Source organism: Pseudonaja textilis, chromosome 1 (assembly GCF_049901715.1).
Source record: "Pseudonaja textilis isolate UNSWEBS1 chromosome 1, rPseTex1.2, whole genome shotgun sequence".
Classification (NCBI taxonomy): Eukaryota; Metazoa; Chordata; class Lepidosauria; order Squamata; family Elapidae; genus Pseudonaja; species Pseudonaja textilis.
The window spans coordinates 33449330-33465499 of record NC_141990.1 but is presented as its reverse complement, the minus strand read 5'-3'; the positions used below and the strand labels follow the sequence as shown (position 1 = coordinate 33465499).

The following is a 16170-nucleotide window of genomic DNA, read 5'->3' as shown; positions in this document are numbered from 1 at the left end:
TCTTACTGATTTTTTAAAGCTACTACAAAGATAAATCTAAATTTTAATACATTGTGACAGAGATCTATTTTATTTTTAAATCTATTTTCTCTTCCCTGATAGCCCTTCTTTTAATCTACCCAAGTTCCGTAGCTTGGTATGTTCATTAAAACAGCATTCCAGACATATGCAGCCAAAATTATGATATAAAGCCAGAACTGTTTACAGAAAGCTGTAAGACTTTAAATTTCCTTCATCCCAAAACCACATTTCCTTCACTACTCTGAAATTTAGAGGTAATCCATAACTAGCCTGGAGGAAAGAAATCTTGCTGTTGAAAAGATTGCCTATTATGCATTATATAAAATATCTTTGAGGAGGAACCCAATAAAATTACCCCATATGTCATAGCAAAGCTGGGACAGATGTTTTAAATTAAAAGGAAAGGAAGGCTGTCCCATTAGATATTATTTATAGTGCCCCAATTTCAGGAGATGGGGGAAGCTGAGGCTAGAAAGCATTGCTTTTCAACAATTATTCTTTGGAACAGGTGTCCACTAGATGTATTTATCATACTTAGAAATATTAAGATGTGTAAACTCTAACTCCCAGAATTCCCCATGGGTGGCTAGGGAATTCTGGAAGTTGAAATCCACACATCTCAAAGTTGCCAAGCTTAAGAAACACTCCAGATATTAAACTGGTGCCTCCAGTAATAATTTTCCAGAAGTTAGCAAAGGCTGGATGCATATGAGATCGTGATTCTTAGTCATAACTATTTATATTATGTTTTTCATTTTTTTATTCTTACTATTGTAGCTTTTGGGTTTTTTAGTTGTCCTGAAATTATGAAACAATGATTTTAAGCTGCTTATTTTTTTATTTTTATGCAAATATATTTGTATTTTTTTCCTAACTGGGGTTGCTTCTATTCTACCGTACTTTATTTTAAACCATGGTAGTCCGAATGTTTCTCCAAAACACAAATTTAACACAAAATTCAACTGGTTTTAAGTTGAGGTTGTCCTCAACCTACAACCAGTTGCTTAGCAACCGTTCAAAGTTATGGCAGACTCCCCCCCCCCCAAAAAAAAAGCTAACAATATGGTCCCAAAGTTACAGGTACTGCATCATCCCCAAAGTCATTTGCCATTTGGACCAGCACAGGGATGCTGCAGAACCCCCACCTATCTCCCCCTATCCCATCCACCAGACTCCACATCTTTCATGTCACTCTTGTGCTCACTTTTTGAAGCTCTCCAGGAACTCCATTCAGGTTAGGGAAGCAAAGCAAACCGCTTTATTGATGGGCACAGTGAGATCCCAGAAGCAGCCACCATCTTCTCAGCTGCCACAATTTGCAGCAGCTTAGATAACGGCAGCTGCTCCTGGGATTGCGCTGGGCAGCCCAGCAACAAAGCAGCTTGCTTTGCTTCCCTAACTGAGTTCCAAAGACCTTTGCTAGGTAAGTGTGCAATGGGTAAAATGGGGTGAGGAGGAGGGTTTAGGGCCCAGTGGGGCAGCACTGTGAGGTGCAGGAAGCAAAGCACCAGCTGACTCATAGGCTAGGGGAGGTCTTGGGGGGTCCCAGGAACCTGTGAGGCACACCATGTAATATCCTGCACATTTGTTTAACAAACACATTGCAAAAAGCAGGGATGGATGGTCCAAAGTGAAGCAATCACATGGATGCTTCACTTAATGACTGTCACAAACTCTGATCGTAATATTATCCTCATGATTATTTAAACAGACAGACAGATTTAAAAGCTGCCCAAGTCCTGGTTACCTAGGGCAGCTTACTATCAAAGAAAAATACAGAAATTGAAATAAGAATAGTCCAAACAAATAAATGAAAAATTCATCTAACAGGGGCTTAAACATCCATCTGTCCCAAAGCCTGAGAAAAAGCCAGGTCAATAATAACAATAATAACCCATTATTTCTTGCATAAAGGATGCATTGGCATTTTCAACCATTTAGAGTGCTTCTGTGATTCCTGTAACCACATTTGAGAAGCACAGAACCTGCTCTGCATGCAGATGGTCCAATTTCTGACAGCTCTAATTTAAAAAATGAAGTGTCGGGAAATGGGAAAGAAAGTGCTTTGGTAGTAGTAGAAAGCTGCTGCTTCTCAGAGTTAGCAGTGGACAAATAACCTGATTTGATGAAAAGCTGCTTTCTATATTCCTAAAGGTTTATAGTTTTCTCTGTTGCTAGGTGATTATCTATAGAAAAAGTTTTTTTCATAATTTACCGAATGTAACTTTCCCATTTGGTTCACAGATATATGAAGGTACATCAAATACCTCAAAGTAGACATATCCACCTCGTAGCCCATGCACTGCATGAGACAGCTAGTAATGCGGTTCCACAAGAAAATAAAAAATAATGGAAGTTTGTTTTTTGGGTAAACTTAAAGGTTTCTCCATCCAGTTATATCTCACTTTATTGAGCGGTGCTTATCTATGTTTCTTAGCCCAGGGAGACTGCATGTTCAGACACATTTCTGTGGTCATGTGGTCAGAATGATTATAAACTGAACTGCATGGAACGGTGTTACCTTCCCACCGAAGTGTTATGTGAATTTCGTTGTATGTGTATACTGTGTATAAATATGTACAATGACAATATATTATGATGATGATGATGATGATGATGATGATGATGATGATGATGATGATGGTGGTGATGGACCTATTTATCTATTCGTATTTGCATGCTTTTCAACTGCTAGGTGGGCAGGACTGGGGCAAGTAATGGGACCTCACTGTGTCACACAACACTGGATCTCAAACCTGGGCTCAGCCTCTTTAAGCACTGAGCCATCACACCCCCATTATTTATATACATTAACTACCGGTATATTACAGATTTTATATGCATCCCCGGACAATTCCTCTTCCCAGGTAAGCCAAAGGGTTGAACATCCACTCCCTAAAAGAAGAAGGCAACGTCCATTCATACAACAGTTTCTTTTTCTTTATCCTGCTTTTCTTCCTATTCTGTGTCAATGCCGCACAACAAACTGCTGGTTTGTTCTTTTGGTTCTGATTAAAAGCATGAGATTGAGGGCTTAAAATTTTCAATCCAAACATTGCTGTTTTCTGGAATTCTCAAGGACAAATTGGGTCATTCAGAAATCATTAAAGTAGTCATGATACCCTGACTCATTTCAGAGAAATATCAATTTTTGAATTTTTATATGAATATTTTATTAGTTTATATTAAATATTTATATATTATAAAATATTTTATATTTTGTAAAAAATAAACTTTTTTACTAAGATCCCACATATCACATTAGAAAATGTCTAACCTGAGCTACTTACAAAGACATTTTAAATCATAAATATATAAAAGACGATGAAGAAAGTGAAATATATTAGAAAAACATTTTAAGTAAAATTGGTTTTATTACCAATCAAAATCAGAGCAGATACAAAACTGATTCATCAACTGTAAAAATTCTGAAACATTAAATAATTTCTAATATTGCTTAGAAAATAGTTATAAAGAGGAATGTCTTATTTCCATTATTCAACATATCTTATATTAATTTATTTCATAATTTATGCTCAATCTTTCTTCCTTTATGGAGCTCAAGGCTGAACAGAAACTAGGAGCAATTTTTTTTTTCATATCACCTACTTGCTGTGTCCCATTTGTGCTGCTGCATGAATAGGTAGCTGCCATTTTTCTTCATTGCAGTATAGGTTTGGATCGGCTCCTTTGGCTAGTAACAGCTCCACACATTTGTCATTGCCCTCCTGGGCAGCAATGAAGAGGGGTGTGGCTTGATCTTTTGCTTGACAATTGATGTTTGCTCCTAATAAGGGAATTTTAATAATTTGATAATGCTCATAATTTTCAATGGCTCATATTTATACCTTATTTTTATACTCCTTGCTTAGACAGGAACTGAAATTACAATAAGATTGCTGAAACTTTTAGGGATTTCTACAAATCAACAATGTACCCATTTCTATCCAAACACAGGATATTAAATGCAATTCAAACATTATAACCTCACTTCCCTCAGGAGCAATGTTCATCACTCTATTCTCTTCAAAAGCCCTACAGAACAGCTGGATCTTTACTGCTCACCAGAACAGTCATAGGGACAGAATTATCCTTATTTCCAGGTTCATTAGGCATTTATTTTAACACAGTAAAATTTAGCACGACATTCAAAATTTAACATTCAGACTATGAACATTATAGAAAAAATGCACATAACTTCTGATAAAAGACTCAAGAAATAAGAAGATCCCATAATTCTAATTACTTCATGTTTGACCAAACTGCTCAATGTTTTTTGGCTATTATCATTGTCTATTCCCAGGTTAAATTATTTATTGTCTACTCCAGAGTTTCTTAATTAGGATTCAGTAGAACCCTAAGGTTCTATGAGAAGTTGCCAGCCATTCCATGTGAGAGAAGGTCATAGAAAGTTGACCATAGATATATCATTTGGTCTCATCATACAAGAAATATAAAACCACTCAAACTGTTTTTTACATGGCATTGTATTCTGCCAAACAGTCCCTAGATCAGAAGTCTTAACAGAAAATAAGGAGCTAATAGTATAATCGATCTGCTACAATTTACCCACAGCTTCTACTAATGAAAGCCATGATGACTGTAGTTTTGCAGAAATTACCATATGATATAAGTATCCTTAAGCATTCCAGTTTTCCATATTGTGCAGCAATAAATAAAGGTGTGATCCCAAAATCATCTACACATTCTTTGTTGGCTCCTTCATCTAGGAGTATTTTCAGTATTTCAGAATAATTCTGAAACGGGAGAAAAGATAGATTGTTAAATATGGCTACAGAAGTGAAATTTTTCCACTTTATTATTTGTAGCCAGTTCCTTGGTCCCTTAAAGCTAAATTCAGCTGATGCTAGCCCATTACAATATTACCAGTGACAACTGAAAACACACAGTGGGATACTGGCAAAATGTAAGCGAAAACAAATTTAGAGGACTGCCATTTTATAATGCAGCCTTTTGTTTCTTGTAACATTTAATTTTGCTCAAGTGAAACACTGGTTTACAAAAGAGTTGTGGGATGACTAAAAGTCTAACAATCTCTCAGGAAGATCTTAAAGATATACATGGTAAATAAATAAACAAAGGCATGAAATGAAAGGGATTTTGTCAAATAAAATATAACTTCCAGTCAAAAACTCCCCATTACTTAGAATTCTGACTGGCTTAAATCCAGAGCTGTTTCTGCAACATTTTGCTCCTACAATGGGGCTTTTTAAATTCCTCCCTCAAATTCCCTTAACAGTTTCTTCATTCAAAATAGGACACGATCAGAAACAAAGGGCTGAATCAAGATAAGGAAGCACAATGATTTCTGAAAGCAGAAGCCCTTTCCCACTTGTACATGAATATCTGGGTATTATAGTTGATTTCAACAAGATCTGCCTGCCACCATCCAAATCAATCATTATTAAAACTATTATCATATTTAGAACTGTGGAATATAAAGGTATTGTAAATGTCAGAATGCAATCTTCTACACCAAAGAACTAAAAAGATGGAGAGCCTATCCGAGGAACCATAGGCAGGCGCTCACCTTTTAAATACCAAAGTGCTACTTCTTTGAAGGTCTCAGTGTAATGGAATAAAACAATTATTTCAAGTGAATTATTGTTCAATAACAGATTTATGACCCATGTTACATCTGATCATTTCTTAAATATATGTACTACTTTTATTATTTAAAATGTATGTTGTTCATACTCTCTTCAGCTTTTGTCATATTGAGGATGGTCATTTGCATTTAAACTGAGTTTACTACACTGTCACAGATCAAAAATTAAATGGCTTGCAAAAACTACACAAACTGTTCTATAAAGAGAACAAGAGTAAAACTTTTATTCACGTGGAAATGAAATTAAGGATTTATAGCTTACCTGAAAAGCAGCCTGGTGCAAAGAATTCCATTCAGACCAGCAGTGGGATCCATTAATATCGGCTCCATATTGAAGGAGAAGCTTAATCACATTAGTATGTTCGTTTTCAACAGCTTCAAAGAGTGGGTTAAAAGCTATTATTATTATACACTAGACAACCCATACCCCTCTGGGTCATCATTTCAGACATATTTTCTTACCTAAACAGAGAAAAAGAATGACCAAGAGCGGGCAAAAACAACAACAGTGGGAGCAGGAACAACTTCCAACTTCCTGCCAGCTTCCCCATTGAGTTTCCTTGTAAGAATCTGGCAGGAAGCATTGGAATTCCTTCCTTCCTTCTTTCCTTCCTTCCGCTTAGGGTCTTACTATTTAAAAGTTCATCTCTGTTATGAACTTATCAGACTATTTAGAAATGTGGGAGATGGCCTTCTGAAGAGATGCCAGTTAAAGGAGGCCCATTTTTATGATTCACAAGAAATTGTTTTCTTTTTTTTTTTCTGTATTGCTCCCACACTATGGAAAGCATCCCTTTGGCAGCTGATTTTGACCACCATATATTATTTTAAAAGTCTATTTAAGATTCATCTTTCATTAGGCCTTCAGTTAATTAAAAAAACTAGAAACAGATATTAACTTATCTTCCTAACAGCATGTCATAGATCTCATCTCTGGCAACCAATGCAATTATTATTCAGTAGTTTTTCATTCGTGCTAAGGCAGTTTTGGAAACATCAGCATCACTGCAATTACTTTCTGTAGCTTCATCAGCAATTCAAGATCAGACAGCAACAAGATTTAAATATCTTGCATATACTGTATATTATATGAAATGTGCAAACAGACTAAAAACATATTTTTCTAAAATGAAAAAAATCCTGAATGCTTATATTATCTGTGCTATTCTCTCCCACAAAAACAAAAAGGAAAACTTTTTAAAAAAATATTATGAAAATACTATATTGGATTTGCACTTGGAAATCAAGTAGATTCTGTGGATTGCACCCAATGTTCAATTCAGTAGTAGAAATTTTGTAATTGGAAAGGTTTTTTTTAATTCTATTCCCTCCAATACAGCAAATTTTATCGAGACAGATGAGTCTCCATATCAAAATTGAGATAGGAGGTACAGAATGGAGAAAAAACAGAGAAATTGATATACACAAGCAGCACATGTGGGATAGTTAGGTAGTTAGTTTGCCATCCATCCATCTCACTGCAAGGTGACTCTGGATGGTTTGCATTATATATATAATGGATATGTGCCTATTGCAATATAAATTCATAACTCTAGGAAAAGAAGGATGAATACTATGAAAAATATGCTTCATGGACAGTTATAAAATTACAGTGAAAAAGTGGTGAGTAGATGATTGAAGATACAAGGTCCAAGAGTGGTAAGTGCTTCTAATGAATCAGTTATTTTATAAATTATGGAGGTTCATTACTATCGTATACAGGTGGAAGAGTTTAAAAGGCATTGTGAAGGACAGCATTTTTAAAGAAACTTGCATGATCTTAAAAAGTTGAACAAAGAAAGAACTGAGAATATATTATTTCTTTCCAGGTTTTTGCCTGATTATTGCACTGTCATAGCAGTTTCTATTTCACATTAAGCCAAGAATTTGCATTGACCACTTTTAATTCTCCATGTAGACTAGACTCTCCCACTGATGTATTAACTCCATAATCCCAAATCTTCACACATCAAGACGATGCAAAGTCAGGAACTCTTTGAAAATAGATTTTATTGTGGCTGAACCCAAATAATAACAAAAGCTATAGCAGTAAAGAGATGTTGGACAGGATTTCTAGATGAAGCCAGGTTCAATTGAGAGCCTGTGGCTTTCAGGCTGATTTTCAGAGCACTCTTGTAATGCTTTGTTCTAAATGGAGTTTTGAAAAAGGTTTCTCTTTTCAAACAAACACAACTCTTCTTTTATCATTTGAAACAAAAAAAAGACATCAAAACATCAAATTTTCTTTTAATAAATAATTTGAAACCCAGGCATATTTTCCACAATTCAAGATTAACTAATACCTACACACAATATAAAATGAACTTTTGGGAGTTTAATATGTATTTTCTACCATCCTATTTTATAAGCCAGACCAACACCATAGCTACTTTACACATTGGTCAGGGCTCTGATTTCTAGATTGGGGAATGAATATGTTTTTGGTTTACTGTAACTTTGAGGTAAAGATAGAAAGAGTTCTTTTCTATCTACTGATGTACAGCAATATTAGACTATACTAACCAGCTAGCAATGTTGATATTGGGAATAAACTGAAAAGTTCTGTGTAAGAACATTATAATCTATAACAGATCTCTAATCCAGCAGAAAATCTCTAATTACTTAAAAAACAATTGTTCACAATACAGAAATATAGTTCTAGCAGGTTAAAACTAGCCTGTGGGCTAGAATTCAGCTTGACAAGTAAAGAATTATTAATTCTGAAGCTAGTATGGCTAATGAGTCTTTTTTCCTGCAGCCTTCCAAACCCATTGTTTTATTTCCTCTGCAATAAATCCAGTTCTTTAGCCAAAAGATCAAAGTGATAACCAATAGAAAATTAAGACATAATGCAAACATATCAAAGACAGCCATCAGTCCAAAATGCACAGAGGCAAATTCTATTCCTTCCAGAGCATATAATCACTCTTGATTCTAGCCTTGTGATTTCCCTACACCACTACTCATTACCAATATCTTGATATTTTTGCAGCCTATCCAGAGACCAATTACACAATTCTGAGTTTCCAGTAAAGGATTTCTTCCTTAGTCAAAGCATCATTGGATTTTTGAAACAAGTGTTGCAATTTATAAGAATACACTGAAGTCTAAGATGTTTAAAATCAATTCAACATTTTGCTGCTCCTTGAATAACACTGACACCTACTGGCTCATACATAGCAGTTGATTCCTCCCTATTTAAAGACTGTCATTTCCATTAATCCTGTGACTATTATTCAATTACTGAATAACCCTCCAAATGTTTCACAACCTTGCCTTTCCAATACAGTCTTTGGGAGTAAACCTTGGTGTATGGGCCTAAGAACTTAAATGAGACACCTTTTCTTCCCTTTCAGCTAAAAAACTAAATGACCAACAGAATTTTGCCCATTTGCACAAGCAACTGGTAACTGATGTTACAAGGAGAAAGTTTCCTGCCTGAAAAATAGCAACAGATATATTAAACAACATGTGGGAAATAAGAAACATATTTGAAAGATGATGAAAATAATCTATCCTGGTTTTGGTTCAAAGCAAAATAAGCATCTTGCTTATCAGAATTGAGCTGGAGACCTTAGAGGTCTTCTAGTCCAGCCCCCTGCTCAAGCAGGAGAAGCTATACCATTTCAGACAAGTCACTGTCCAGTCTCTTCTTAAAAACCTCCAGTGATAAAGCATCCACAATGAGTACCAATTCAACTGACAAGGATAAAGTTAGTCCCTAATACAGACTTTGATACGTGGCACTCTTCTGAAAGTAACTGCCAACAATGAGTGACACTGGTCTGGTACCCTGATACAGGAAATATCCAAAAATTATTATCAAGCTGCTAAAACAGACTCATCATCATTCAAACAAGGGGTGGATGTGGAGAAAGGAATCTTCAAAACACAAGAACCAAAAAGCTTGACCCATATATACAGTGCCATTTACTTTGCACAATCATTCCTTCACAGTCCTGGTGCTACAAATGCTCCTACCCTCTGTGAGCTTTTGGCCTTTTTAAAAGGTGAATCATGTAAAATACACGCATATATGAATCACAAATCTCACTTTAAAAAACTGTTCAAAAACCCAAATATAGTTTACTCTCAAGGATGAACAGCTATGTTGAAAATGTGAAGCCAAATGACCTATCCACCTTACCCACATATAGCAAAACCTTTCTAAAATAGAAACAACTGTGAACCACTTGCCCAACACTTCAAATTGAAGAGCACTGACAGCACCAGTGGGGAAAATGGAAAACTACACAGAACAAAACTGCACAGACTGCCCATGCACTTGCCATAGTAGAATTTGTATTTCCTACACATTGATAAAGGAAGCAATCCGGTAACAGCTATATTTGCGGTACATTCAAGAACTATGACTAGCTAAAACTTTGTATTAATATAAAGTAATGATGGCATTTTTGTTATTTTTATATTTCTATTTGTTTATGCCAAAGCACATAGCTAGAACAATTAAAGTGATGACTATCAGTTATGAAAAGAAGAAATCTGAAACATCCACATTTGAGGAATTTTTCCCTGTGTAACTCTTAACTGTTTGATAACATTATACTCACCTAGAAATAAGGGTGTGGTGGCATCATTAGTGACTTCATCAGGATCAGCACCAGATTCCAGAAGAATAGCAGTACATTCCAGGTTTCCCCTACTTGCAGAAAGATGTAATGGAGAAGTACCCTCAAATGTTTTGGATCTTATGTAGTTCTCAGAGGGTGCTGCAAAGCATAATATAGTAAACTGAGTAAAGAATAATACACAAAAGTTGGAGAAATTGCCATTTTCATCACTTCCTAACTGCAGTTTATCTACATAAACAAACAGAATCACAATATGGTGGGCAAAGCATGTGTTTCTCACATAAAAAGTTCCACTTCACATCTTCATTTAAAACAATCATAACTTTAAAACAATCACAATATGGTGGGCAAAGCATGTGTTTCTCACATAAAAAGTTCCACTTCACGTCTTCATTTAAAACAATCATAACTTCCTGTTGTTCCTAGGAAGAAATTCTGAGCTACTTGGACAATCACTCTAAACTAGTACAAGGCAGCTTTATATTGCTTATCTAAACATGCAAAAAACGAGCATATTTTTTTTGCCTATCTGCCTCCTGTCTGTTTTCCCTTAAGAAAGTAAAGACACCCTTTTACTAGAAGGCATTCCCTTACAATACCAATTTAGGACCAGTATTGCATTTTAGCTGTTTTTATTAATTATTTTCTTTTCTACAAATACCATATAATCTTCCAATTACTATTTTTCAGCTGGAAATAGTACTGAAATATAATGAAATATTGGACTTTGATATCACGGGTATATAAATCGTAGTCTCATCATGGGCCCCAAAGTTAGTTCATTTGTGGGGCATTTAAATACCTTCTAAATACTTCCATAAATAAATAATTAGATAGATAGATAGATAGATAGATAGATAGATAGATAGATAGATAGATAGATAGATAGATAGATAGATAGTAAGCCTGCTCCTCCATTCTAGTGACATAATAATCATCAACCACAATTTTTGCATCCCCAAAAATAAAGTGTAGCTTCCAGGATGCACAAGTTTGTCTACCCTATTCAATATTTATTAAGTTAAAAATTAGCAGAAGTCATTATGTCAAAAATCCTCTCATGAAGAAAATAATTCATGTAATATACCTTGATCCTTCAAAAGAGCCTTATAAGAAATCATTTTATAAATATAATTTGATTTGCAGGCCTGATTTGCATGTAGCAATAGCACTTAGCAAAAACACAGGTACATTTTCCATACTTTAAAAAAATTTCCTGCTGAAAAAAAAATCTGTTCTTACAGTATGCTCTGAACATACTTTTTAGCAGATTTTAAAACTCTTATCCTATAATTTTGTCATTATTATAATAATTATTATAAATTATAAAATGACAATGTCTACAGCTTATAAAGAAAATCTGTATAAGATGTTTTACAGGTGGCATTTTCCCCTGACAAGGATAGCAAGAATGTTCAAGAATAAATCTGAAAAATGTTGGAAATGTCATCAGATACCTGGTTCATATTACCATATGTGGTGGACTTGTGAGGACGCTAGAAAATATTGGACTAAAATCCGCATGTGGTTGGAAAAAATGACAAAGAAACACATAGATTTGAAACCGGAGCTTTTTTTATTGGGAATCCTACCAGATGTATATAGTAAAGACTTGAAATATTTGATTGTAAATGTATTAACAAGGGCTAGGATTGTATTTGCAAAAAATTGGAAAAATGAGAAAATTCCATTGCAGGAAGAAATTATTAAGAAAATATTGGAATGTGCTGAGATGAGTAGATTGACATTTGAAATTAGAGAGCAAGAAGATAAACAATTTTATAAAATTTGGGACCTTTTCTATCAATGGTTGGACGATGAAATACAAAAATAGAATATTTAGAATGTTAGATAATAAGGAATATCTTTGTTTTTTCTCTTTCTTTTGCTACTTGACACTACATCTATAAAGTGTTTTTTTTAGGATAGAATTGGTATGATTATATGATTTGTTATAGAATAAATTACCTAAATTATAGTTATCTCATAAAGCATGAATGAATAAAAGTATAGTCAAATGATTTTTTTTAATAATGATATGAGGATATATAAGTTTGGATTGATAATAAGAGTTATTATGTAACATAATTGTAATTGAGACTACGAAATGAATGCATAAAACTGATGAACCAACCGACACACTGTTTGTATATAAGTATGGAAGAGAGCTGATGCTTTTATGTTTTGTCTGTTTTGTTTGTTTGTTAAAAAAACCAATAAAATTGTTTTCAAAAAAAAAAAACTCTTATCCTGAAAAATATAGTTGACTGAAGAACAGAGAAACTGTTCTTCCTTGATTTGTTATCATAACAATAGTTGGGGTGATGACCTCACAGAATCCCACTAACTCAGTGATTCTTGATTTAAAAATTTCAGTAAGTATATCTCTCACCTGGAATGTTATGACAGCTCAAGACCTAGCAAAGGTAAGTTGACATGGTAACATATAATGATGTTTTCCAATGCTATATACCAGAGATGTCAAACTTGATTTGAGGGCCGCATCAGATTTGTGTTTGACCTCGGGCGGCCAGAGTGGGCATGGTTGGGATGTGTGGCCAGGGTAGGCGGGGCCAGCTCAATGTCACTTGTGTTGAGGGGCCTGTGCTGAGGGGGGGGGGGGGCAATGGACCCGAGCTCCATTTGCACTGGCAGAGGCACTGCAGGCTGGTCCTTCACTGTTTCCAGGGCAGCCTTGTGGGCCAGATCTAAGCCTCCAGGGGGCTGGATATGGCCCCCGGACCTTGAGTTTTACACCCCTGCTGTACACAGACAATTGGCAGATATGATTAATCTACTCTTCATCAATTAGATATCTAATGGGAAATTGGAGTCAATTGGAGAACTACTACAAGGCTTAATTTTATCTTCATTTTATATATATTTCTAAATAAGTGGGAATAATCTCCTTTAAAATCAAGGGAATGGAGATCACACATTATTACAGCCTCCAAGAGTCATAGTAGCAATAATGACATTAGAGGGAGGCAGAAAAATATTTGGCCATATTTTGAAGGAATTTAGATTAAATGTGTTAAAAAAATTGCTGGAATCCTAGTGCACCTGTTTTGCTTGCTACTTAGGATAGAGAAAAACCCAAAAAAATCACGTCAAATTTTGACCTTCTGCTCCTTGAGTATCAGTAGCTTAAGGTACTGAGAGTATGGTTTAAGGGTCAGTTCTTATGCTTTTTGTAACTTCTGAAATATCTACCTGTTTAAAGAAACTAAACTCCTGGAAAAAAAATGGAGTCTCTGGAATTTCCCATTACTCTGAATCAGAGAGCATATAAATACCACTACTGCTGATACATTTCTCCTTACCTGCTTGAATTAAAAGCTTTAGACATTCATTTGTGTTATGAAATGCAGCTTCATGAATAGCCATCCAACCTCTGTTATCAGGAACATCAATGCTGTATCCTTTTCTGATTAGTTTCTTCAAAAGTTTAACATTGCCTTCTCTGGCTACTAGCCCAACAGCCGAACATCTATTAGAATAGGCTTCTGTAAAATCCATCCTAACAAAGGTAGGAGAAAATAAAGAGGAATAGCCCATGAACTTAATGGAAAAAAATACAACAGTGTATTGTTTCAATAAAAGTTATCCTCATTAGAATATAAATCTACAGAAATATATCTGATAGGCACACCTACAATAAATTTATTTTCAGAAAATATTAAGTACATCAGAAGGCCATGCCCAGAGTATATACATCTTGCAGGGTCACCAAGGCATGAAGAGCATCCCAGCCAAAGCAAACAGACCCATGTATCAGGCAGCAGCAATGTAGGAAAATGCTGGAAGAGAACAATCACTTTAGTAACAACAGTAAAGGCACCATTTCATGTGTGAGACAAGACAATGGCAAACCACTCCTGTATTTTATTAGAAAACTACTTGGGTAGTTTAGATGTTAGTTATGGTAACTGACAATCTAGAGGCTGGTGCTGGGCCTCTGATGCTGGTCGGATGGCAATCAACATGCTACTGAGAAAGAGTTAAGGACTTTCCATAGTGTTCATGTCAGATTGATTAAATTATTCAGGACACCTAACGGTGCCACATAGAAAAAGAAAATGCAAAGACAGAATTATAGTGGGAAATGCAACATAGGAACTACATGATCACATTTGAAGTTAACTGAAATGGACTGTTGTGGGTGATGTTCAGTAAGATCACATTGCTTACTTCTGTAGTACTCTGAACATGAAAAACAAAGGAACAACACTCAGATCACTCCTTTGTTTAGGAGTTTTGCTGTGCAACCTCTCTTCACAGGGGTGAACTATCAGATGAGTCAACCCATGGTACCTAATGGATCCAATGAGGTTTCAGAAGGCACCTGGGCAGTTTTCCAAGAATCTGACTGGCACTTGGCAGTTAAGACTGATCATCCACTAAAATAAAGGGGAAGCTGAAGAGTTTGACCAAATTACACTGTAGTGATCTCTCTCTTCTCACAGATCCAATACTGCTCCTTGGAGCTTATGGAGATGAAATCACAGAGGAAGACCCATTTTGAGTCCAATGACTAGTAAGAGTTCACATCTGTATCTACACAGTGAAAATCCAACAACCAAATTTAGATATTTTGCCACTTCGTTGTGTCTGATTAAAAATACAATTTTCATAAAAAGTCTGAAAGGCCCACTGTGAAGAATTTTATGACTTCTAGCTAATGAAACCACTCAGATTCAACAGGAGTTGAACTTCATCTGTACAGCATCAACAGAGGTAACTGGCCCTTTTCACAAGTCACTCACACACTATATAAAATAAACTTATGTAACTAGCACAAAATCAGAAGGCTTTCTGGAAATTTCTTTATAAACTTTGAAGGCTACCCTTTTTAAATTCATCATAAACAACTGCAAAATCTCTTCCATGTAATAATAATTCTATTGTCACCAACATTCATTTAATGTTTTGAATGAGTTCACCCAATATCAAAATCATTATGGCTCACAGTACACTCAGCCACTATAGTACATGACTACATAACAAATTATATAGTTTATAATTCACCCAACTGTAGTTTGATTCATCACTAGTGCAATGTATGAATACACGCCTAAGGCAAGAATTAATACTGATTATGGCTTGGGCTGAAGAGACCAGAAAAAGGCTGACTTGGGGCTTATCACAAATTGGTCTTCCTCAAAGTTTGTTACATGAACGGCGATCTCCACATCGGGCATTCTAAACTCCCAGAAGGAAAAGGAGAGAGAAATGCAATGATTAACTGAATACGAATTAGGATACTGACCCAACTGGATTCAAAGCACATACTCAAGCATCGCGTAAAGTTACAGGTTACATTCGTGCAGCAAAGTAAGCAAAGAGCAAGGACGCCTCCTTTGAGACTCAACGGGCTGCAGAACCCGAATCCTCACTTCCCTAGTTTGAAGTTAAAACCCGCTGCCTGGCCCAAGAACCTCAAAGGGGGAAGCTCGGCGCAACCCCCTTGCCACCACGACGGTTCCACGTCGTTGCCGGAACAGCCTGTAGGGAAAACTGAGAAGATGCTTCCCTCAGCGGGCTCCGCCACTCGGCGCGGGATATTCCGTAAGATGGCGGAGGCGTCTTGTTAAAAAAAAAAAAGGCCGCGCCAAACACCCGTCGCCAATCCGGCTTGCCCCTCGCCGTGCAGGACGAAGCAGCCAACGCGCCTCCCACTTCTCCTTCCTGCCCTTGCCAAAGAAAGAGCAGGAGCCCAGATCAATGGAACCGATCACAGCCCCGCTCCCTTCATTGCCCGCTCTTCTCACCCGAGATCTTCGCCGGGGCTCCCGGGGCTTCTTTTCTAGGGAAGGAGGGGCAACCGCTCGGCGCTTGGGGCTCGGAGCGGCTCTCCCAAAGAGCATCAGAAGCTTTAGCCGAGCAGGAGCAGCCGGTTGACACCCAGCCTTTCTTTTCCCGGCTCAG

At 36.3% G+C, this 16170-nt stretch overlaps 1 protein-coding gene across 9 annotated transcripts in view; it reads right to left on the bottom strand.

Annotated features, from left to right (window-relative positions):
- ASB3 (ankyrin repeat and SOCS box containing 3) overlaps positions 1 to 16170 on the bottom strand; it is a 57980-nt gene that overhangs the window by 20365 nt on the left and 21445 nt on the right. For 2 of the 9 annotated variants that reach the window (XM_026696025.2, XM_087930743.1), the window contains 5 exons: positions 13566 to 13762; positions 10222 to 10380; positions 5913 to 6025; positions 4643 to 4778; positions 3631 to 3808 (listed from right to left, as the gene is read on the bottom strand). In XM_026696025.2, the coding sequence (XP_026551810.1) occupies positions 3631 to 3808; positions 4643 to 4778; positions 5913 to 6025; positions 10222 to 10380; positions 13566 to 13761 (782 nt within the window). In that variant the 5' untranslated portion in view covers position 13762. Of the gene's footprint in view, positions 1 to 3630; positions 3809 to 4642; positions 4779 to 5912; positions 6026 to 10221; positions 10381 to 13565; positions 13763 to 13898; positions 14043 to 14373; positions 14436 to 15511; positions 16159 to 16170 lie in introns of those variants that run through there. The other 7 variants (XM_087930713.1, XM_087930757.1, XM_087930705.1 and 4 more) reach the window with 7 other exon arrangements.